Source organism: Asterias amurensis, chromosome 19 (genome assembly GCF_032118995.1).
Source record: "Asterias amurensis chromosome 19, ASM3211899v1".
NCBI lineage: Eukaryota > Metazoa > Echinodermata > Asteroidea > Forcipulatida > Asteriidae > Asterias > Asterias amurensis.
Window position 1 is genome coordinate 10,362,210 of NC_092666.1, and position 19,632 is coordinate 10,381,841.

At 38.7% G+C, this 19,632-nt stretch overlaps 1 protein-coding gene across 2 annotated transcripts in view; it reads right to left on the minus strand.

Moving 5' to 3' along the window:
- Nucleotides 1-408: 408 nt before the first annotated feature.
- Nucleotides 409-19,632, minus strand: part of LOC139951300 (potassium voltage-gated channel unc-103-like) — a 185,615-nt gene continuing 166,391 nt past the window's right edge. For both annotated transcript variants that reach the window (XM_071950125.1, XM_071950124.1), the window contains exons 5-10: nt 11,538-11,688; nt 9,005-9,213; nt 4,522-4,774; nt 3,593-3,786; nt 2,044-2,335; nt 409-1,518 (exon numbers count right to left, since the gene is read on the minus strand). In XM_071950125.1, the coding sequence (XP_071806226.1) occupies nt 452-1,518; nt 2,044-2,335; nt 3,593-3,786; nt 4,522-4,774; nt 9,005-9,213; nt 11,538-11,688 (2,166 nt within the window). In that variant the 3' untranslated portion in view covers nt 409-451. The remainder of the gene's footprint in view (nt 1,519-2,043; nt 2,336-3,592; nt 3,787-4,521; nt 4,775-9,004; nt 9,214-11,537; nt 11,689-19,632) is intronic.

The window sequence follows — 19,632 nt, forward strand, 5'->3', positions numbered from 1 at the left end:
AAACTAATCCACTGAATGACGTGCCCTCTTCAACTCAAATTCGTTGAATTTATTATTTGATTATTGTCCAAGAAATAGTCTGTCACTCAGTCAACTGATGCCATTCACCATAAATCCAGTTCATATTTTCTTCAACGCACAGTTGGAAGTAAAAAAAAAAAAAAAAAAAAAAAAAAAAAATAACAGTAATTTATTGTTGAATCAAATAAATCAGATGAAAAAAATCACATTGTGCATTTTGTTTTATAGAACTATTCAAAATCAAAACACACATACAACTGTGTGTGACATAATATGAATATGTAAATCAGTATGCAAATGTGGTACAGTATGGTAGATCAAACCAACCATTCGTATAATTGCAAGATTGTGTGAAAACAATACATCATTGTGCAAACCTATGCTAATTATGCAAATATTCAAATGAATATTCATCAACTGATCCTAAACCTTAACACGATGACGTCGAGGACACCCTGGTGCCCCCTGTTTCTTCCCCGCGCCTCTCTAGCCAAATAACCTCACCGCTCTCATCGGATCCTTTTACAGGCGGAAAGGAAAGGACAGGCGCTCTAGTATTGGGCGATCGGTTACCCATGGACACTCGTCCTGGCATGGCAAAGGGTCTCCCGTTCCCACGAGATCTCCCCGGTCCACGCTGGTAGAACTTATCCCTTCCTGCTTTCTTAGACCGGAGCTGGGGCAGTTTCTCTGTAGACCCCTCTTGCTGCTTGGGATCCTGGGGAGGATGCGATGAGGAAGTGACGACTACATTCTTGGAATGCTCAGTTCTGGAATCCTCTTCCGTAGAGGCACCACTTAAAGAGTTTGCCATCGGTTCGTTGATAACGTCCAGCTCAATCAGAGGATGGTCTGTGTGGTTCGTCGGTTTACCCGCTTGCATTTTATCCCTCTTTTGCTCTTTCCCAGCTAGACTAATACTAGGATCACTGCTTGTGCCCACACCGGGTGGAGCTAGTACAACATCTATATGTCTGCCCACTCCTGGGCGAGAAGCCATATTCAACACAGGGTTGGAAGCAGATTGCATGCCACGTCTGGTCTCTCGATCCCCACTGATAGATGGGTGAGCCTTCCCTAGGAGACACTCAATGATAGCTGCTTTCTGCTCGTCAAATTTCCTCTCGATCTCCCCGAGCTGCTTATACAACCCGTCAATCCGAAAGTGGATGGCATTGTTGTCGACGAAACACCCTAAGTTATTGTTGTCAAGGTCAATGGAAGAAGCCTTGGCGTTCAGCCGATTCAACGAGGAAGTAACAGCGCCCTCTGGGGCCTCCCGGTTGCCTAGTTCTGACGATGGGGGCGTGGCCTCGTCGTTTCTTGTGTCTCTGAGGGGGCATGAGCGATATAGGTTTCTTTGGTCTGTTGATGTCTTGCCGGTAGTGCGTAATGGTTCGGTGTAATGTCGGTATTTTCTTCGCATGAGAGGAACATTTTGATCATCTCCGTCTCCATCGTCATCCTGCTCGTTTGTTTCCACGGAAACCACTGTATCTAAACATGAGAAATAAGGACACCATTCTTAAAGCCTTAACGACACTTGACTCTCAAACTATTGTTAGCATAAAACTTACTTGGCCACAAACAACGGTTAGCTGTTGAGAATATAAAACGTTGGATTCCTCTGAATATAGTTTTTGAGAAAGGTAATTTTCTCACCCACCTCATAAAATACTTCAGGTTAGAAGCCTTTTGTTAGGTGTTTTTCTTGCAACGTCGATAACAAATTGATTAGAGATTTCTAGAGCTATGAAAAAACAAAAAACGTAAAAAGCCTTGGTGACCAGGAAAACAACTCAACAAGTCTGTGAGCATAAAAACTTGCTAAGAACAGAAAAAATCGTGTTTATCATAGACTGGTTATCCAGCCACATTTCAATAAGGTAAACATTGTTCACAACTGATGCCCGCACCCATACAATGCTTGGTAAAGATATTTGCTGGTAACTAAATTTCTGCTTACCAACTTTATAAAATCGGGCCTTGTGTCAAATGAACGTGTCACTAAGAATGACTTACCAAATTTGCCGGGTTTCTTTTTCCATTTGCCACTCTGGAATGAGAAGAGCGAATCTCTGATCTTGCTGCCATCCGACCCCCGTTTACTGCTCTCAGACCCCGTCTTAGATGCCACAGTCTCTGTGCTCGGACACGGTGTCAGCGTGACCCTACTCCTCTGCTCGGACTTCATCTTGCGGGCCGCTTGAGCAGCGGCGACCACGGCCGAGAAGCGCCGGTTGAGGACGGTCTTGGCCCCCGGCCAGTGGTTGACCTTTGGAGCTATGTCTGGAATTATTTTATCCAACTCAGTCTGCAATAATAAGAGGGGAGTTTTGATAAATGAATTGGAATAATGACATGTGTTGAGAATGAGAAGCGCCGGTTGAGGACCGTCTTGGACCTTGCCAAGTGGTTGACATCCGAGGCTATGTCTGGAGCTATTTTATCCAACTCCGTCTAAACAAAGAGGACAAGTTTGATACATGATTTTTAATGTATTAAATTGTGCTTAGGATCTTTGGGTGTTTAAGCAACATTCAGAAAAGCGCCGGTTTAGGACCGTCTTGGCCCTGGCCAGTGGTTGACCCTCGGGGCTATGTCTGGAACTATTTTATCCAGCTCGTTCTACACAAAGATGACAATGACATTTTGTTTGGGATCTTTGGGGTTTTTGAGCAACATTCTGAAATGTATGTCCTCACGATGGCTCAAGCCACAGAACAAATTGTCTTCTTGGCTCATATTGTAGCGAGGTTTTTGCATTAATAAACTTTTTTGTTTGAGCAAGATAACCACTCAATTTCAACAACATTAATACATAACATTTTAGTTGACCCGGTTTTCATTTCCCAACTATAAATATTCCAGCTCATCACCTCAAGCAACTGGGTAAAATTTCATAGAGTAACACAAAAAGTAGCCAAGCGTAATAACAAAATACGCTTTACCAATAAGGTTGCAAGCCACACTACAATAATCACAAGTAACAATATTGTGACCGTTATCATTTACTAAAGCAGAAGATCTGTAAGCAATTATGTTTTGCTTTGAAAGACACTGGACACTATTGGTAATTGTCAAAGACCAGTCTTCTCACTTGGTGCATCTCAACATATGCATAAAATATCAAACCTGTGACAAATTTGAGCTCAATCGGTCATAGAAGTTGCGAGATAGTATGAAAGAAAAACACCCTTGTCACATCGAAGTTGTGTGCGTTTAGATGGTTGATTTCGAGACCTCTAATTCTAAATCTGAGGTCTCGAAATAAAATACGTGGAAAATTACTTCTTTCTCGAAAACTACTCCAATTCAGAAGGAGCCGTTTCTCAAAATGTGTTATACTACCGCCCTCTCCCCATTACTCGTTACCAAGTAAGGTTTTATGCGAATAATTATTTTGAGTAATTACCAATAGTGTTCACTGCCTTTAAGCACAACCGCATATGAAATGTGCTCCATGAAATTGGGCCCTGATCTTGGAAACATAATATTCCAGTCATTTGAGATTCCCTTGCTCTTGCTACTTCAAAAATTGGCCTGCTTTAAATTTCCCTCAGATACTCACATCTCTCATGTCTATTGTAACTTCAACCTTCTCAGCAAAGTGTTGTCGGAAATCTGGATACATCGTTATGACATCCATAAGGTCTTCTCGATACAGGGTCAATAGGTCACAGTAGGTCAATGCCCTGACTGTACCCTTTGACCTTCCAACCAGAGGTCGCTGGCAAAAGTTCTCTCCAACAACATCTCCCTTGCCTTTTTCGGAAAGAAACAAACATTGTTGGATAGGAAACCCTTTCATATGAAACGGAAAGAGCTTAGATAAAGCAGAACACAATTATTTATAGGATAAAGTTAAAATAAATGTTTTGAGATGACTCTTGAAATGTGAAATGGTGATGACTTGTTTGATGTGTACAATTAGGCAGATTGCTCCATAAATGAAGAGCAACAAGTGATGTTTGAAGCTTTGCATGGTGTGAAGGGTACGTATGAACTACAATTTTAGTAAGATGGCGGGTACAACCATGTAAAATTGGTTTTTATGAGGGGTCAAGTGTTGCCTCTGAAAAGATCTGGCTTATTGGCTTCAGTGGAGAATAAGTACAAGGCTGTACCCGCAAGCTTACTATTATTTATAGTTTATTCTTAGGGCAGCAATTATTGAAAACTACGTTCACCATTATCCTTGTGAGGGATTACTACGGATTACAAGGTGTCTTTGTTAGCAGAACTGAGGTTTCTAGTCTACTGGAAGTGTATGGAGTGAGTAGATCTTTTAGGTAAGTTGGTTCACTTCAAAGACTGCATTGTTGACATGCTTTGAGGATAATTTTGGCAGGATCTCTTCGTTTTAATCGAAAAAAAACCCTCCACTATGCACTTTTCATAAAAGAGGACATTTTGTGAGAGCACTTCAATTTTTCACATGAAATTTGTCATTATTGATTTTGTCTTCTATTCTGCCAGTGGGCCAAGTTATGTTCTCACCCAATATTGCTAAGACGTCGTTCCCACGCAGAATCTCGAGTGACCCCCTAGATATGAAGTACATTTGATTCAGACTGTCCCCTCTGTGCAGTAGAATGTCCCCTGGGGCCGTGTGGGTGTTCTGGAACTTGACCGACAGCGCCCTCAAGCATCCGTGATTGACGCCTTTGAAGGCTGGCGAGCCGTTGAGTAGGTTACGGTTGAGATGTAGCGAGATATCCGCTTGGAGGAAGTCCGGAAAGTCCTTCATAACCTTTACAAAAAATAATAATAATACACAACTTGAATATGAATTAAAGGGGAGGTACACGTTTGGTAATTACTCAAAACGAATATCAACTTAAAAACTGACTTGGTAACGAGCATTGGAGAGCTGTTGATAGTATACAACTGTGTGAGAAACGACTACCTCTGAAGTAACGTAGTTTTTGAGAAAGAGGTAATTTCTCACTAAAATAATAAAAATACTTTTAGGTAGAATTCTTTTATTCCTATCTGAAAGCACACAATTCGTACAACAACATGTGTTCTTTCTTTCATAATTTTTTCGCAACTTCGATGACCAATTGAGTGCAAATTTTCATAGGCTTGTTATTGTATGCTTATGATGGGATACACCAAGTGAGAACACTTTTTGACAATTACCAATAGTGTCCAGTGCCTTTAACTCGAAGTGATGGTGTATAGAAACTAAACAAAGTGGACTCACTTTCCGACTGCAATTTATGCTTAGGGTCGAAACGTGTTATTGTCCGTAAGACACAGGGCATTGTTGTGGTAACAAGATTACAACAAGGGCCACTTTCATAGAGCTGCTTAAGCTCGCTTATTTTACACATGTTGCTGGCCAAAATTTCCTGCCATATACATTGCTTATGACTAGTATTAAGCTGGTGTTTACTTAGCATAACAATTGAGTAGAGTCTTGGCCGGTAATCTGATTTTACTAAGCAATTAATTTTTTGCTTAAGCAACAATATTTGCTAAAGCAGGTCTATGAAATTGGGCCCAGGAATTATTGCATTTTCCTCGAAAATATCAGACTATGCGAATTGCAATGTTAGTTTTTCATACTATGAGTACAAACGAGCATTTGAACAGTTTATCTTTAACTATTCAACAACTATTGCAAACGAGAACTATTGAATGATTTTTTGTTTCTGTCAGTTACTTTGCGCTTTATAAGTGCTTATGGTTCTTATACAGTTCAGTTTGGTTTTATTAATGATTGTTCGCAGCCTTTGTAACGGTATCACAAATCAGTATACGCCATGAAAATCACACAGTCGGTTCAACAACTAAGAAAACATATTTGTTTAGGCTGCGCAGCACTATAAGTGTTAAAATCCCAAGTGTTAGATCCCGATGAGGGAAACTTAATTAATTTTCTTCAAACTTTGCAGTTATACAATATGACTTTTGTGCAGAATTGAGATTTCCAATTAGAGTCCTGAGCGAAATGGCAGAGCCGCATTGCCTTTTATTTCACCCTACGGGACGTATATGATATTCACATCCGAAACAGAATATCTCTACGTCTCTAAAAATTAATTAATTTGAACATCTTGTTTTCCCTTTTGTACTTTGCGTGTAACTTCTTAGAAAGAAGTGCCTGTTTTTTTTCTCGTTTTTTTTACTTTGCGTGCAAATATTTGATCTTTTTTTTTCGCTCATGTTGATTCGTAACTTCTTGAATTAAACGGATGAACACCGCATTAAACAAATGTGAGAGAGATACCATTGCGTAATGTTGTTTTAAAGCCATTATACACTTTCGGAACAGAAAAAAAAAAAAAAAAAAGTTCACAGATTTACAAATAACTTACAGGGCTTACAGAGGGTAATGGTAAAATATTTCAATATTATTCCATGAAATGCTTTACTTGTTGAGAAAACATTAAAACAATTCTCAATTCTCGACATCGAGAATAACGGATTTATAGTAAACACATGTCATGACACGGCGAAACGTGCGGAAACAAGGGTGGGTTTTCCCGTTATTTTTTTCCGACTCCGATGACCGATTGAGCCTAAATTTTCACAGGTTTGTTATTTTATATATAAGTTGTGATACACGAAGTGTGGGTCTTTGGACAATACTGTTTACCGAAAGTGTCCAAAGCTTTAAAGGCTAATTATATGCCTTTACTTTTTGGAACCGCTCGATTGTTGCAATCTTTTATAAGTAATGTAGTTGATACACAATAACAAAACTAACATAACCGTTATTTTCATAACATCACTACTTCGAAGTGAAATGTTTCTCAAGATGCATTTTTATTATCCAAAGCTTCTCAGATCCACCACGCAAGAAGAACAATCCTTAAGAACAGACAATCTGAAAAGCGTTGCCCGGTAACGCTTCTCAGATTCTAATTTTGGGCAACACAACGGCTATCATATTTTCACATTACCACATTACTTTAAAGTAAAATGTTTCGCAAAAATGCCTTATGAGCTTCTACCCAAAATGTTGTTATTGCCACTTTTTTAAAGAGTGATTTCCAAACGTATACCATCACTTTAACGTGTGTATGACTTCCTTAAATGTGTGGACAGTAAGTTTCGAAACCTCTTCACATTATTTCAAGGCGTAAAAACATGATAGTTTGATCGGAGAAACTAATATCCACATTTCTCAAACAGAAATAAAGTCCAGAAACTAACTCCACACACACACGCAGACAGTAAGTTTTCATAAATATCACATAACAGAATGGCTAAACCCTCTGACATTTTTAAATTCATATCATGTGCTCCACGGTGCCCGAAGTGTTGGCTTAACATTTTGAAGATATACACCAAGCCACCGAGCCTGCATCGATTCCCGCGAACCCACGCTAGGGTGGTTAACCGGACATCACCCGCCAAAACAACACAGCCATAGCGAAATCCAAGGTGTCTTGGCTAAATGGTGATTCAGGGGTGTTAGTTCCATTTGGACAAATTAAAGGGGTGTTAATGGGCCTGGGTTGGGTGCTGAATCTAGCGCTTTATTGCTAACATCCTTATGGTATGAAGCCTAGATTTGTCACGGACTTTGGCATAATGAAAATACAAACTGCACCTCAGCAGTGAAAAACATAGGACACCTTTGGTAATTGTCAAAGACCAGTCTTCTCACTTGGTGTATCGCAACATATGCATAAAAGAACAAACCTGTGAAAATTTGAATTCAATTGGTCATCGAAGTTGCGAGATAATAATGAAAGAAAAAAACACCCTCGTCGCATAGGTTGTGTGCTTTCAGATTCTTAATTTCGACACGAGGTATCGAATTCAATTCAAATATTTTAGTGAGAAATTAAATTGTTTCTCAATAAGCTATACGTTACTTCAGAGGGAACCGTTTCTCACAACGTTTTATACTATCAACAGCTTTCCATTGCTTGTTACCAAGTAATTTTGTAGTTGCTAGAAGTTATGTTGAGTAATCCATAGTGTCCAGTGCCTTTAAGTGCGTCACCACTTTACGATATTATCAGGGGCCAATTTCATAGAGCTGCTTAAGCAAAAAATTTGCTTAAGCACGAAAATAACTTGCTTATTTAACACATGTTACTGGACAAAATTTCATGACATATACATTGCTTGTGACTGGTAGTTAGCTGTTGCTTACTTAGCATAACAATTGAGTGGAGTCCTGGCCAGTAATCTGATTTTACTAAGCATGATTTTTTTATGCTTAAGCATAATTTTGTGCTTAAGCAGCTCTATGAAATTGGCCCCAGGCCTTTGCAAAACACAACGGTGTGGAATCCAGTAGGTCAGAAGAAAGTCCCACCATTTTGGCGAACTGCACAAACTGGAGTGATAGCGCCCTCTTTTGAATCATCCTCCTTCAACCCAAGTTAATTTCCCATATGGGGGACAGACTATCCGAGGGACGTATTCCCTGGGACACGTCCGGCTCAAGTTCGCTGCCGTGTTTTTATACAAACAAAACTGGCGTCAATATCATAGCCTTAGTTTGCTTGACAGATCGTGCTTTTGAAAGTGTATGTATGGGACATCACTGTGAATGTGTCTCGGAAGCTTTGGGTATCGGCATACACTATCAGCAATGATATGATATAAAATTAACATCACTTTTTTGACATTTTGTGTCAGCAAATTGCCTGCAATTCGACCCTAGCGGAGTCTTTCTCGAAGGCTAAATACAAACAAGAGTCTTAATAACACAAAATACACATCAAATTCAATTGTGAATCTACGGGTAGAGTTTGTTCTTAGAGAACCGTCTTGCTTTATTCTACTACCGCGGAGAAGATTTATCAGATTATTGGGGAGACTTCTCACTTCTGCAAAGAACTGTCCTGCTTTTTAACTACTACCCGGGCGGAAGGTATAGAAAATTGGCTTGGACTACTATTTTAGCTTATTTAGGATCGTTATTAACTGCATGCACTACCGAAGAGTGAGTTCTTAAATCACTCATCATGTTCGTTTATGATAAAGGTCAAGACTCCAGACATAATCTTACCTCATCCACCTCCTGTAGATCGTTCCCATTTGAATAAACCCAGGCGTGTTTGAAATACTCCTGTAATCGACGTCTAAGGGGGTGCGGCACGTTATGAAACTTGACGAATTCCTTAACTAGTGTTAGCTGCTGGTGATATCTAGCCATGCCTTCGTATAGACGCTCAATGATGGCAGTCATGTTACCGAAGATACAGGCAAACATGAGAGCTGTAGGTAAAAAGAAAGACGGACAAATTATAAGTAACTCTTTCAAAATGGTTACCAACCTAAAATGTTGTTATAGTAGCTAGACATGTTGACCTTAGCAGAGTCTTAATATCGAAGGCTAAATAACATGAGAACTTAATAGATGTTAAATTTGCATCGGGATACTAATTCATTTTGGATTTGTCCATATACACCAATGTGTGTTAGCACTGTACTTTCCCTTGATTTGTGAAGAGTAAATCAATAGGCATATTACTCGAGTGGGATTCGAACCCACGAACTTTGCAATTCTAGATCAGTGTCATACCAACTGTAGACCACTGAGCTTGCCCAGTAGCAAGAAGCAGTTTGAATCCTATGTTTATATAGGAGCGGGTACTGCAATGGTTGAACAAAAATGAAGGAGACAAAATATAATTAGCAGTTCTAAAATGCCAACCAAACAAGAGTATAAATACAAACGATCGTGAATGGCCTGACGTTTCGACCCTTGCAGAGTCTTTAAACCGAAGGCTAGATAGTCCCAATGATCATTTAACCTTTAGAAAAAGACCCTGCTAATGTTCAGACGTCAGACCTTAATTTTTAATTTTTATTTTTTATTTTATAAAATGAAGACAAACTTGCGGATAACATTGAAGGATCTTCCAACCAAGTATCAATTCGTATACTAAGGATCACCTAAATTTTCATTATTTTGACCTATTGCTTGTGTCATATAGTGCTGTTTGCTATTATTTAACGTAGTGTTCTGTATTAGTTTATCATCTCTAATTTTAGTATTAATGATTTTAGTTCCTCTGAATCCACGTATATACATAAACATGTGTGCCATTTGTTGGAGGGCACAACGCTATGTTTTTTTTTTTTTTTTTTTTTTTTTTTTTTACTTTTGCCTTACCCTGGACGGCCCCTGCCAACAAAGAAAATTAATGTCCGAAAAAAAAGGGAAAAACAATTTGTACTGCAAATGGACTGGATCACTGATAGTTACGGGGTAATACCAATTTAACAACAAAAAACATAAAGTGAGGTCTTGATTACAAAGGCAAATGCTGCAAAGCATCATAGACTCTAAAATAAAAAATAAAAAATTCGCCAAAAACAAGTCAATAAAAACATATTTTACATCACCGGCATTAACTAAGCATGGACATAAAACTAATCACTGCAAAACATTTTATCAGCAATACTCGCGAGTGCCATCTCTGAATGTGGTATTACCACATTCAGTATAACAATCGACCAAAAGGATATTGACAACCATTTCGCCCATGGATTCAATTAGTGTAAAAACTAACAAAGATCATTGAATTAAATATTGACTACACAATATCTTTATAACAAAAACCATTGTGTCAAACAGTACATCGCACTACAACCGCCCCCCCCCCCCCGAAGCTAATTACTTCAGCGAAGGCATTAAACGTTAAATGTTATTGTACTTTCGTATGAATAGGACACGACAAGATACAACGAGCAATTTGAGGAACATGTTGAGGGAAAACATAGTTACGTAGAATGCTTTTACTAATAGAGGAACTTGATTAACAGTCAATCGTAAACGGTGCCTATTTTTCAAGGCTTTGCTTGTTAAAAACAGTGAACACTACTGGTAATTGTCAAATACTATAGTCTTCACAGTTAGTGTACCTCAACATATGCATAAAATAGCAAACCTGTGAAAATTTGAGCTCAATCGGTCGTCGAAGTTGCGAGATATTAATTAAAGAAAAGAAAAAAATACCATTGTCGCACCATGGTCACACGAAGTTGTGTGCTTTTAGATGCTTGATTTCGAGACCTTAAATTCTAAATCTGAGGTCTCGAAATCAAATTCGTGGAAAATTACTTCTTTCTCAAATACTACGTTATTTCAAAGGGAGCTGTTTCTCACAATAATTTATACTTTCAACCTCTCCCCAATACTTGTAATCATTATGACAATAATTATTTCGAGTAACTACCAATAGTGTCCACTGCCTTTAAAGAAGAACTATTCTCTTACGGTGACCAAAAGTGTGTGACTCGCCAATTTCATAAAGCTGTTGCAGATAAGGCTTCAAACCTTCTTTTGCCCAACAAAAATTGAGTGGGGCACCAGTCACAACATGGTAGAATGTAATTTTAGCTTGTTTTCTTGTTACTGTTGAGCAATTCTTGTATGTGCTCTATGAAGTTGAGCCCTGAGCTGTAGAACGAACCAATCACTGCATACCCCAAAATACAATCAGCGTTTTCATAATATGCAGATCAATGTGCAAATCAGAAACTTTCAGCCAATCACCACTGTACATCAAAATCATGAGTTATGCAAAACTTACATCCAGCCAGCATCATGCATATAGCGAATAGCTTCTCTGCGTCTGTATTCGGCGCCACGTTACCGAAGCCCACTGTGGTTAAGATGGTCAGGGTGAAGTAGAGTGACGTCACGTATTTAGATTGAGGGGAGGGGCCTCCTGTATCGTCTCCCTGCATAGTCACAGAAAACAAAATATCAATAAGATTAAGTTTAGGTCGAGGTCTACAATCACAGCAAACAGTCCAATATTTGGCAAATACTCTTGTATGACTATAGGGTACGAAAGCCAATCCACACCTACCCCACCTCACCCACTATAACCTAACTCAACTCAACTTTAACCCCACTCAACCCCGATTTCACAGAGCTGCTTTAGAACAAAAAGACAGCGAAGCACGTTTACAACATTTGCTTACCAGAACATCCAAATACAATGTCATATGAACAATTTTGACTGGTATCCTGCTCATTTCTGCTAAATAGCAGAAATTTGCTAAGCAATAGATTCTGCTTATATATCAGCAGCTCCATGGAATTGGGGACAGTACTTCGAAGTTTTGCCAAACACATTTTCACACAAGTAATTAAACGGTGCAGTGCTCAGTGACTCATGGGAGAAATTTTTATATTTTTTTTGCAACCGACGACGCTTGGCTAATTAAATTATTACGGCACTATTTTGATATGCACTTAACAACAGTCCCGGGCAATGTACGTTCCTTCCAATCATTTCATGTTTTTAATCCAAATATGCAATATTAAATTTTACGGAATGGTGAACGAGTGGAAATATAGCGTGCAAAAGCTTCGCTGGGCAATATCGCTCGCAGTATATCAATTATGAAATATTGATAACTTGATTCGCGAGACCTTGGGATTAACGTAAATAGAACATAACAAGTAGCACTTCAAGGCACTGGACACTCAGGGTAATTACTTAAAATAATTGTTTGCATAAAACCTTTAATACTTGGTAACGAGCAATGGAGAGCTGTTGATACAACATTGTGATAAACGACTCGCTCTGAAGTAACGTAGTTTTCGAGAAAGAAGTAATTTTTCACTAAAACAGTAGAGTTTGATTTCGATACCTCAGAGTTAGATGTTGAGGTCCCGAAATCAAGCATCTGAAAGCACAAAACTTTGTGTGACAAGGGTGTTTTTCTTCCATTATTATCTCTCAACTTCGATAACCAATTGAGTTCAAATTTCCACAGGTTTGTTATTTTGTGCATTTGTTGAGATACACCAAGTGAGAAGACTGGTCTTTGACAATATTACCAAGGTGTAAGGGAGTGTAAGAGAAACAAAATTGTTTAGTTTACTTGTTCATGTTCAGTAAACAAAACGAAACATAACATACATTAGTCGTGTGCCGATGGAAGAAAGAGCAAGGCACCACCTTCCCCCATCAGACACCCACCGTACCCGATCACGCACCAAAATTTAACCTTGTAATAAGTACATTTTATTGGAAGCATGCTTGTTTTTGATTTTCATTAAAGGGGGATCGTTGACTGGATTAACTTTGGAATATTCAAACTATTTGTACAATAAAAACATTTTGAAACAAAACCTATTTATTTCATTTTTAAAACATGACCTTCGAATTACTTATCACATCACTGATTTGATTATTGAACAAATATGTAGTTTTCCTGAAGCTAAACAACTATTGTAGAGGGAACAGTAAATACAAAAAATGAACAAACGTAATTTTTCTTGTTTTTTTTGTAGAACCTTTGCTGAATCTAACGGCTCTACTTTTATATGCGATAAACAAGTACAATCTGTAACAAACACAGATGAATAAAGCCATCTAAAATTAAAAACGTGCGTGCACAAGATTTCATAATCATTTCAAAATCCAAGGCTTCGTCAGAAACACAAAAAAAATCGCATGAACAGCGGCGTCAGAGTAATTTTTTGATTAAATTTTGATTAATATTTTCTTGATCCCATTCTACACGAAGGGTCAAGGACTAGTCTTTCTTCAAGTCGATATTCTCATTAAATTGTGAAAGCATTCTTTTTCCCATTGACGAGCGAACAATGGATGTATATCCGATGAAAGCTTGAGCGATGCAAAAATTGAATGGAATTAAATAAATCAATGGATTTTAACCTCATATAATGAAAGCCTTTCACAGTGCAAAAACCGCGTAAGATTTTCTCAATTGATCCAGTCGGATTTGATTCCACATCTGGCTTTATTGAACAACTGACGTCATCATGTCACCCCCCCCCTTAACAAAAGGGTGTAGTGTAAAGCCCCACAATCTCTGCACCGATTATGAATGAATAAAGATACAAGTTTCTGTATCCGTGGAGTTAAAGGGATTATATCAACGGTTATTGGGACAGTAATTTTGTCATAATCCTCAAGTTCTGAAGAAACAGACACTACTACAGAAAAGAACCAAACTGTGAAAAGTTGTAAGGAATTTCTATTAGTGTATCTTAATCCGATTGCTACAGCCAATAAAACAACATAAACAGTATTAAATGTTTTTTTCTCGGTGATTTTAACTTTATCTTCAGCAACCATCCAAGTTGAATTGATTCATGTACATATAATTTTCGCTGATAACAAATCCTTTAGTGGGCTGTTAAAGCTGCGGCGTATCGTCAGTGCCCACACGATTCCCCGCCAATTTCAAATTGGCTTACGGTATTAGAGTTTTCACGAGTTTTAATGGAAGGTTCTTAAAATGTCTTGCCCATTCGTCCGTGTGACTATGTATTTTTCTTTTAAGACTTACGCCAGAGTGTATTTATAACAAAATTAAAGAAGGTAAACGGGAACTTGGCCAGAAGAGTCACTCAGGAAAATAAGGTGTACCCCTTTGTGCGCCCCATTGTACCCCCAATGTTGCTCTAGTTTTGGCGCTGCTTGCAATAGGTGAGATAGTTGATGTAAAACACGCCTGGTGTGAACTGCAAGATAAACGACTGTGTCAACTCGACCGGGCGTATACACTAGACGCGTCGTAATATAAACTTTGCACAACGGTCACGGCCTGTAACTTTACAGTGATTCCGTCTATAAATATTTCAGCAGTTGACGCACAAAGGAGCGCGGAGAGATGATCATGTGTTGTCGTTTCGTCCGCACGGGGATAGTAGGTCGGAGTCGTAACCAATAGTTATTGAACACTTTCAGTAAAAATTCTGAATTCTAGACCTTCTTTTTCATTAAATTATTATGAGTATTTATTTATGAATCGGGAACTAGGACTTAAAACAGGCAGAAGAATAGGCGAATCCAAAATTAAAAAACGGACATGAAGTTACTCATCAATTCACCTGCCTTTCGGCTATATGGTTCGAATCTCACCTATCTGTAACTCTTTAAAGGAACACGTTGCCTTGGATCAGACGAGTTGGTCTATGAAAAGCGTTTGAAACCGTTTGTCATGAAATGCACATGGTTAGAAAGATGTTTTGAAAGTAGAATACAATGATCCACACAAATTTGCCTCAAAATTGCACGGTTTTCCTTTAACGTTGCGAAATAACACTGTCGGCCATTTATGGGAGTCAAAAATTTGACTCCAATAAATGGCCGACAGTGTTTGTCGACGAGGTAAAAGGAAAACCGTACAATTTCGAAGCATGTTTGTGTGGATCATTGTATTCTACTTTTACAACATCTTTTTACCCATATGCATTTTATGACAAACTGTCACAAACGCTTTTCAAAGACCAACTCGACCGATCCAAGGCAACGTGTTCCTTTAAATGTTTTGAGTTTTCAGGTCCTTTTGTTGAATTTTCCAATTCGGTGTTTTCCCCCAACATCTAAAAGCTTTACATTTCGTCCAATGTACACTAATTGTGCTTTAAATTAAATAATATTAACTGAAATATAAATGAGTTATGTATAACCTGCTGAAAGAGAAATCGTTGATGGCAATGGGTGCTAATAAACCTCATTCTAAGGTTTGCATTTTTTGTATTTTTATAATTTTGTTATGGGTTGTCAACCACCCACCGGTTCTTTTCAGAAACAACACTTATAAAATGAGTTTACCGCAAACCTCACATAGTAACTATAGTCACACCATGCATAGTTTCAAACCCAACATTTTCCCCTCGCCACTCGTAATTGCTAACGCGAGGTGAACGTCCAAGCCCCAGCGATGCTCAATTACCACCGAGCGGCAGTTTTCCCAACACGCAAATAAACTCATACAAAATACCCTTATAAAAATGTGATAACATTCACCCGGCTGAGCCCCTAATTGGTTTACGTGTAATCGTGTTATCTGCGCAGCAGCACACATTTAATTTAGCGAATTTAAATAGAACCCATCGGGTAGAAGGATCAGTCTGGTACCGGGGGTCGGATGAGTTGATACCGCATTTCTTTTATAACCAAATAAGAAATTCTGGTTCTTCGTATGACTGATAACGCTATTGAATTTATATTAGTAACGGTAGAATAATGTCTACGTTTTAAAGGTGTGGTATCACAAGAGTTCATGAAATAGTGCACCTAGATTTGTATGAGGCACAGTGTGTATCCGTTTTGAGAGCCGTGTCGCATGCAATTATGTCCTCTATGCAATACTATCCGGAGGACATTATTGCATATGCAATAATGTCCGCCGGACGCTTTTGCATATGCAATCGTGTCCGCCCGGACGCTGCTGCATAATGCAGTTGTGTTCGCCCGGACACATTTGCATATGCAGTTGTGTCCGCCCCCGTGCAAAACAGTCCTTACAGTAATTTAAACGTCCTTGGTTGACGGAACACGTTCGCCATTTTTTTTACAAGCTAAGTGCATGTCATGAATGACATGGAAAATGTTCGGCCGTTGGGTATTCGCTGCAATTATAAAAATACGTGAATATTCATGCTGCATAATTATAGTAGGTAGGTTCAGTGCATGCACGCTCGCTTACGTGCGCACATACATGTACAATCATGTACATGTACTGTCCGTCGGACGGTTTTTTGCATAGCCCCGGACACGATTGCATATGCAAAAGTGTCCGGAGCGGACAGTATTGCATGGCGGACACAATTGCATCTGACACCGGCAAATGATGTTCAGAAATAATTACATGAATATTTCCAGGGAGTTTTTGATCGATAGCAAAGGGAGCGAGAAGTGATTTTTGAGGGGGGAGTAGTGACCCGAGACGGGAGGTTGGGGGTACTTTATCTCATACGTTTTGAACCAGGGTGTCCTTTAAATCATCACTCTTCAAGATTTCTCGATGATAAAAAAAGTGCGGCAAAATCTTGAAGAAAAAAAAGCAGGCAGGAGATGAGATCGAAATAAACAGCACTATCTTCAAACACTTTTGTGATGTTCAATTATGAAGCCTCACTTATGTAATATGGTGGACAATTAAAGGCAGTGGACACTATTGGTAGTTACTAAAAAATAATTATTAGCATAAAAGCTTACTTGGTAACAAGTAATGGGGAGATGTTGATAGTATAAAAACAGTATGAGAAACGGTTCCCTCTGAAGTGACGTAGTTTTCGAGAAAGAAGTAATTTTCAACGAATTTGATTTCGAGACCTCAAGTTTAGAATGTGAGGTCTCGAAATCAAGCATCTGAAAGCACACAACTTCGTGTGATAAGTTTTTTTTCTTCTTTTTTTTCTTTCATAGTTATCTCGCAACTCCGACAACCTATCGAGCTCAAATTTTCACAGGTTTGTTATTTTATGCATAATGTTGAGATACACCAAGTGAACAGACTGGTCTTTGACAGTTACCAATAGTGTCCAGTGTCTTTAATGATACAAAAAAAGTGCGGCAAGATTTTGAAGAATAACAAAAACACCAGAAGGTGAGATCGAAATAAATAGTACTGTCTTCAAACGTCATTGTCATGCTCAATACATTTCTGAAGCCTCACTGATATCAAAGGGTGGACAGTTAAAAACTATACAAGTAAGTCGTTAAAGGGTCTATGTAACTTTTGTAGGACAAAAAAACACATTACCTCAGATTTACACTACACTTACACAGTTTGAAGGTAATGATAGTAGAAAATATTACGTGCTGAGGTGCTGTAAATTTTGGAAAATGAGTAAAGGCAATGTTATGAAAATAATTTTCGTCTCATGAGACGAAAACTATTTTAATCATTTACAAATGTATTTTCATTACATTGTTTCACTCATTTCTCAAATACTACAGCACCTCAATAAGTAATGTTTGAAGGGATGCTTTCCACTATCATTATCTTCAAACCCTGCAAGTTTAATGTAAATCTATGGACATTTTGAAATGTACCCAAATCATTTAAGTACAAACAAACTGATCTCACAATGGCAAGTTTGACATAATGTCCACAGCATCCTTACTCGGGAACTAGGTTCACTCGATGGTTTCTTTCTCTCTGGTTGTCACATCCGTGGACCCCTGGTTCGAATCTCATCATCGATCGGAGCCTTACGTATGGATTGGTTATATACTTTTGAGTTGGCGCAGGTGCATATAAAATTAGCATTGCCGCATTTTGACGAGCATAGTACAAAAATAACAAAATTTGCGACACTATACATGGTTCTATATACGCCTCTTCTGTAATAAGCCGCACATTAAAACAGGTGTAGGTGTACACACCAATTGAGATAACACCAACCCCTTGTTTCAATACTAGATACATGAACCCCTTGTTTGTCAAACACGGCCGGCAAATTCAGGCTAGAATTCAGCTGCAGGGTCGTGTTGCTCTATTCCTGCACATCTCCGAACGTGTCATAATAACTCGGGCACATCCCACGTGGTTTGCACTGTTAAGTGTTGTTGTGTTTCAACACCTGAATGTGTCCAGAGTAAGACTATTCTTATCTCCAGTTAGGACGAGCTATACTCACTTAGGACTAGCCTTAAGTTTTTAATACCCCCTAGTTATAGTCCTAAGTTAAGGACTAGTCCTAAGTTAAGGACTAGTCCTAAGTTAAGGACTAGTCCTAAGTTAAGGACTAGTCCTAAGTTAAGGACTAGTCCTAAGTTAAGGACTAGTCCTAAGTTAAGGACTAGTCCTAAGTTAAGGACTAGTCCTAAGTTAAGGACTAGTCCTAAGTTAAGGACTAGTCCTAAGTTAAGGACTAGTCCTAAGTTAAGGACTAGTCCTAAGTTAAGGACTAAGGACTAGTCCTAAGTTAAGGACTATTCCTTAGTTAAGGACTAGTCCTAAGTTTTTTTGAAATCAACCGCTGGCCTGAGCCAATGTTGCGAAAGTTTACGCATCTACGTGAACCCACTTGTGCAAGATTGATTGCGTTAGTGGTGCACAGTTTTAGCACTGTCAATATTTGTGTCACTTCAGTAATCAAAAAAACATCTTAAATGTTTTTGCTTAATTGGGAGGCGCTTATCATTCTAACGTGCTGAATTAACTTATGCAAGTCTTACGCGTATTTTGACAAAACAGTGACACGTTAAGGTACGAGAGTTTGTTTCCTTTAAACGTTACAACAATAAGGCGGTCCACAAAAAAAAACAATGTGCTAACTGCAGTGTGAACTTTTCTCTTTTTTTAACAATCCTTCGCCACAAACTGGTTGCCTGTTATAAAATTGCCTTGTGACAGTGACAAAACCGAAAGACCCAACCATTACCCAAGTCAAACTACACAAGGAAAAGTTTGTTCACGATGCCCTGTACAATAAAGTACATAACTACTAATGACTGTCACATTGACTGTGTTCGTCCAACCTCCACATCACCCCGTCCCCCGCCAGTTCTCCGCTCCAATAACGTCTCAAGACTGAGCAACGTGTCTCGCTCCTTATTTCCTATATATAGGAAGTAAATACACCTGTGTTTTTTAGTCTCTTGTGATCGTAGTTGTAGACTTTTTTTTTAAATGTCAAATCGATTTTGATCGTCTTAAGTGGGAGGCACGCTGAGGGTAATGGATTATTCTTATACAATAACTCTGCAAAACGCCTACAACACACACTGTGAACTCGTTGGAGTATAGGTCCTCCGGGGATGCCATATTAAAGACACTGGGCACTATTGGTTATTGTCAAAGACCAGTCGTCTCACTCAGTGTATCTCAACATATGCATACAATAACAAACCTGTGAAAATTTGAGCTCAATTGGTTGTCGAACGAAGCTGCGAGATAATA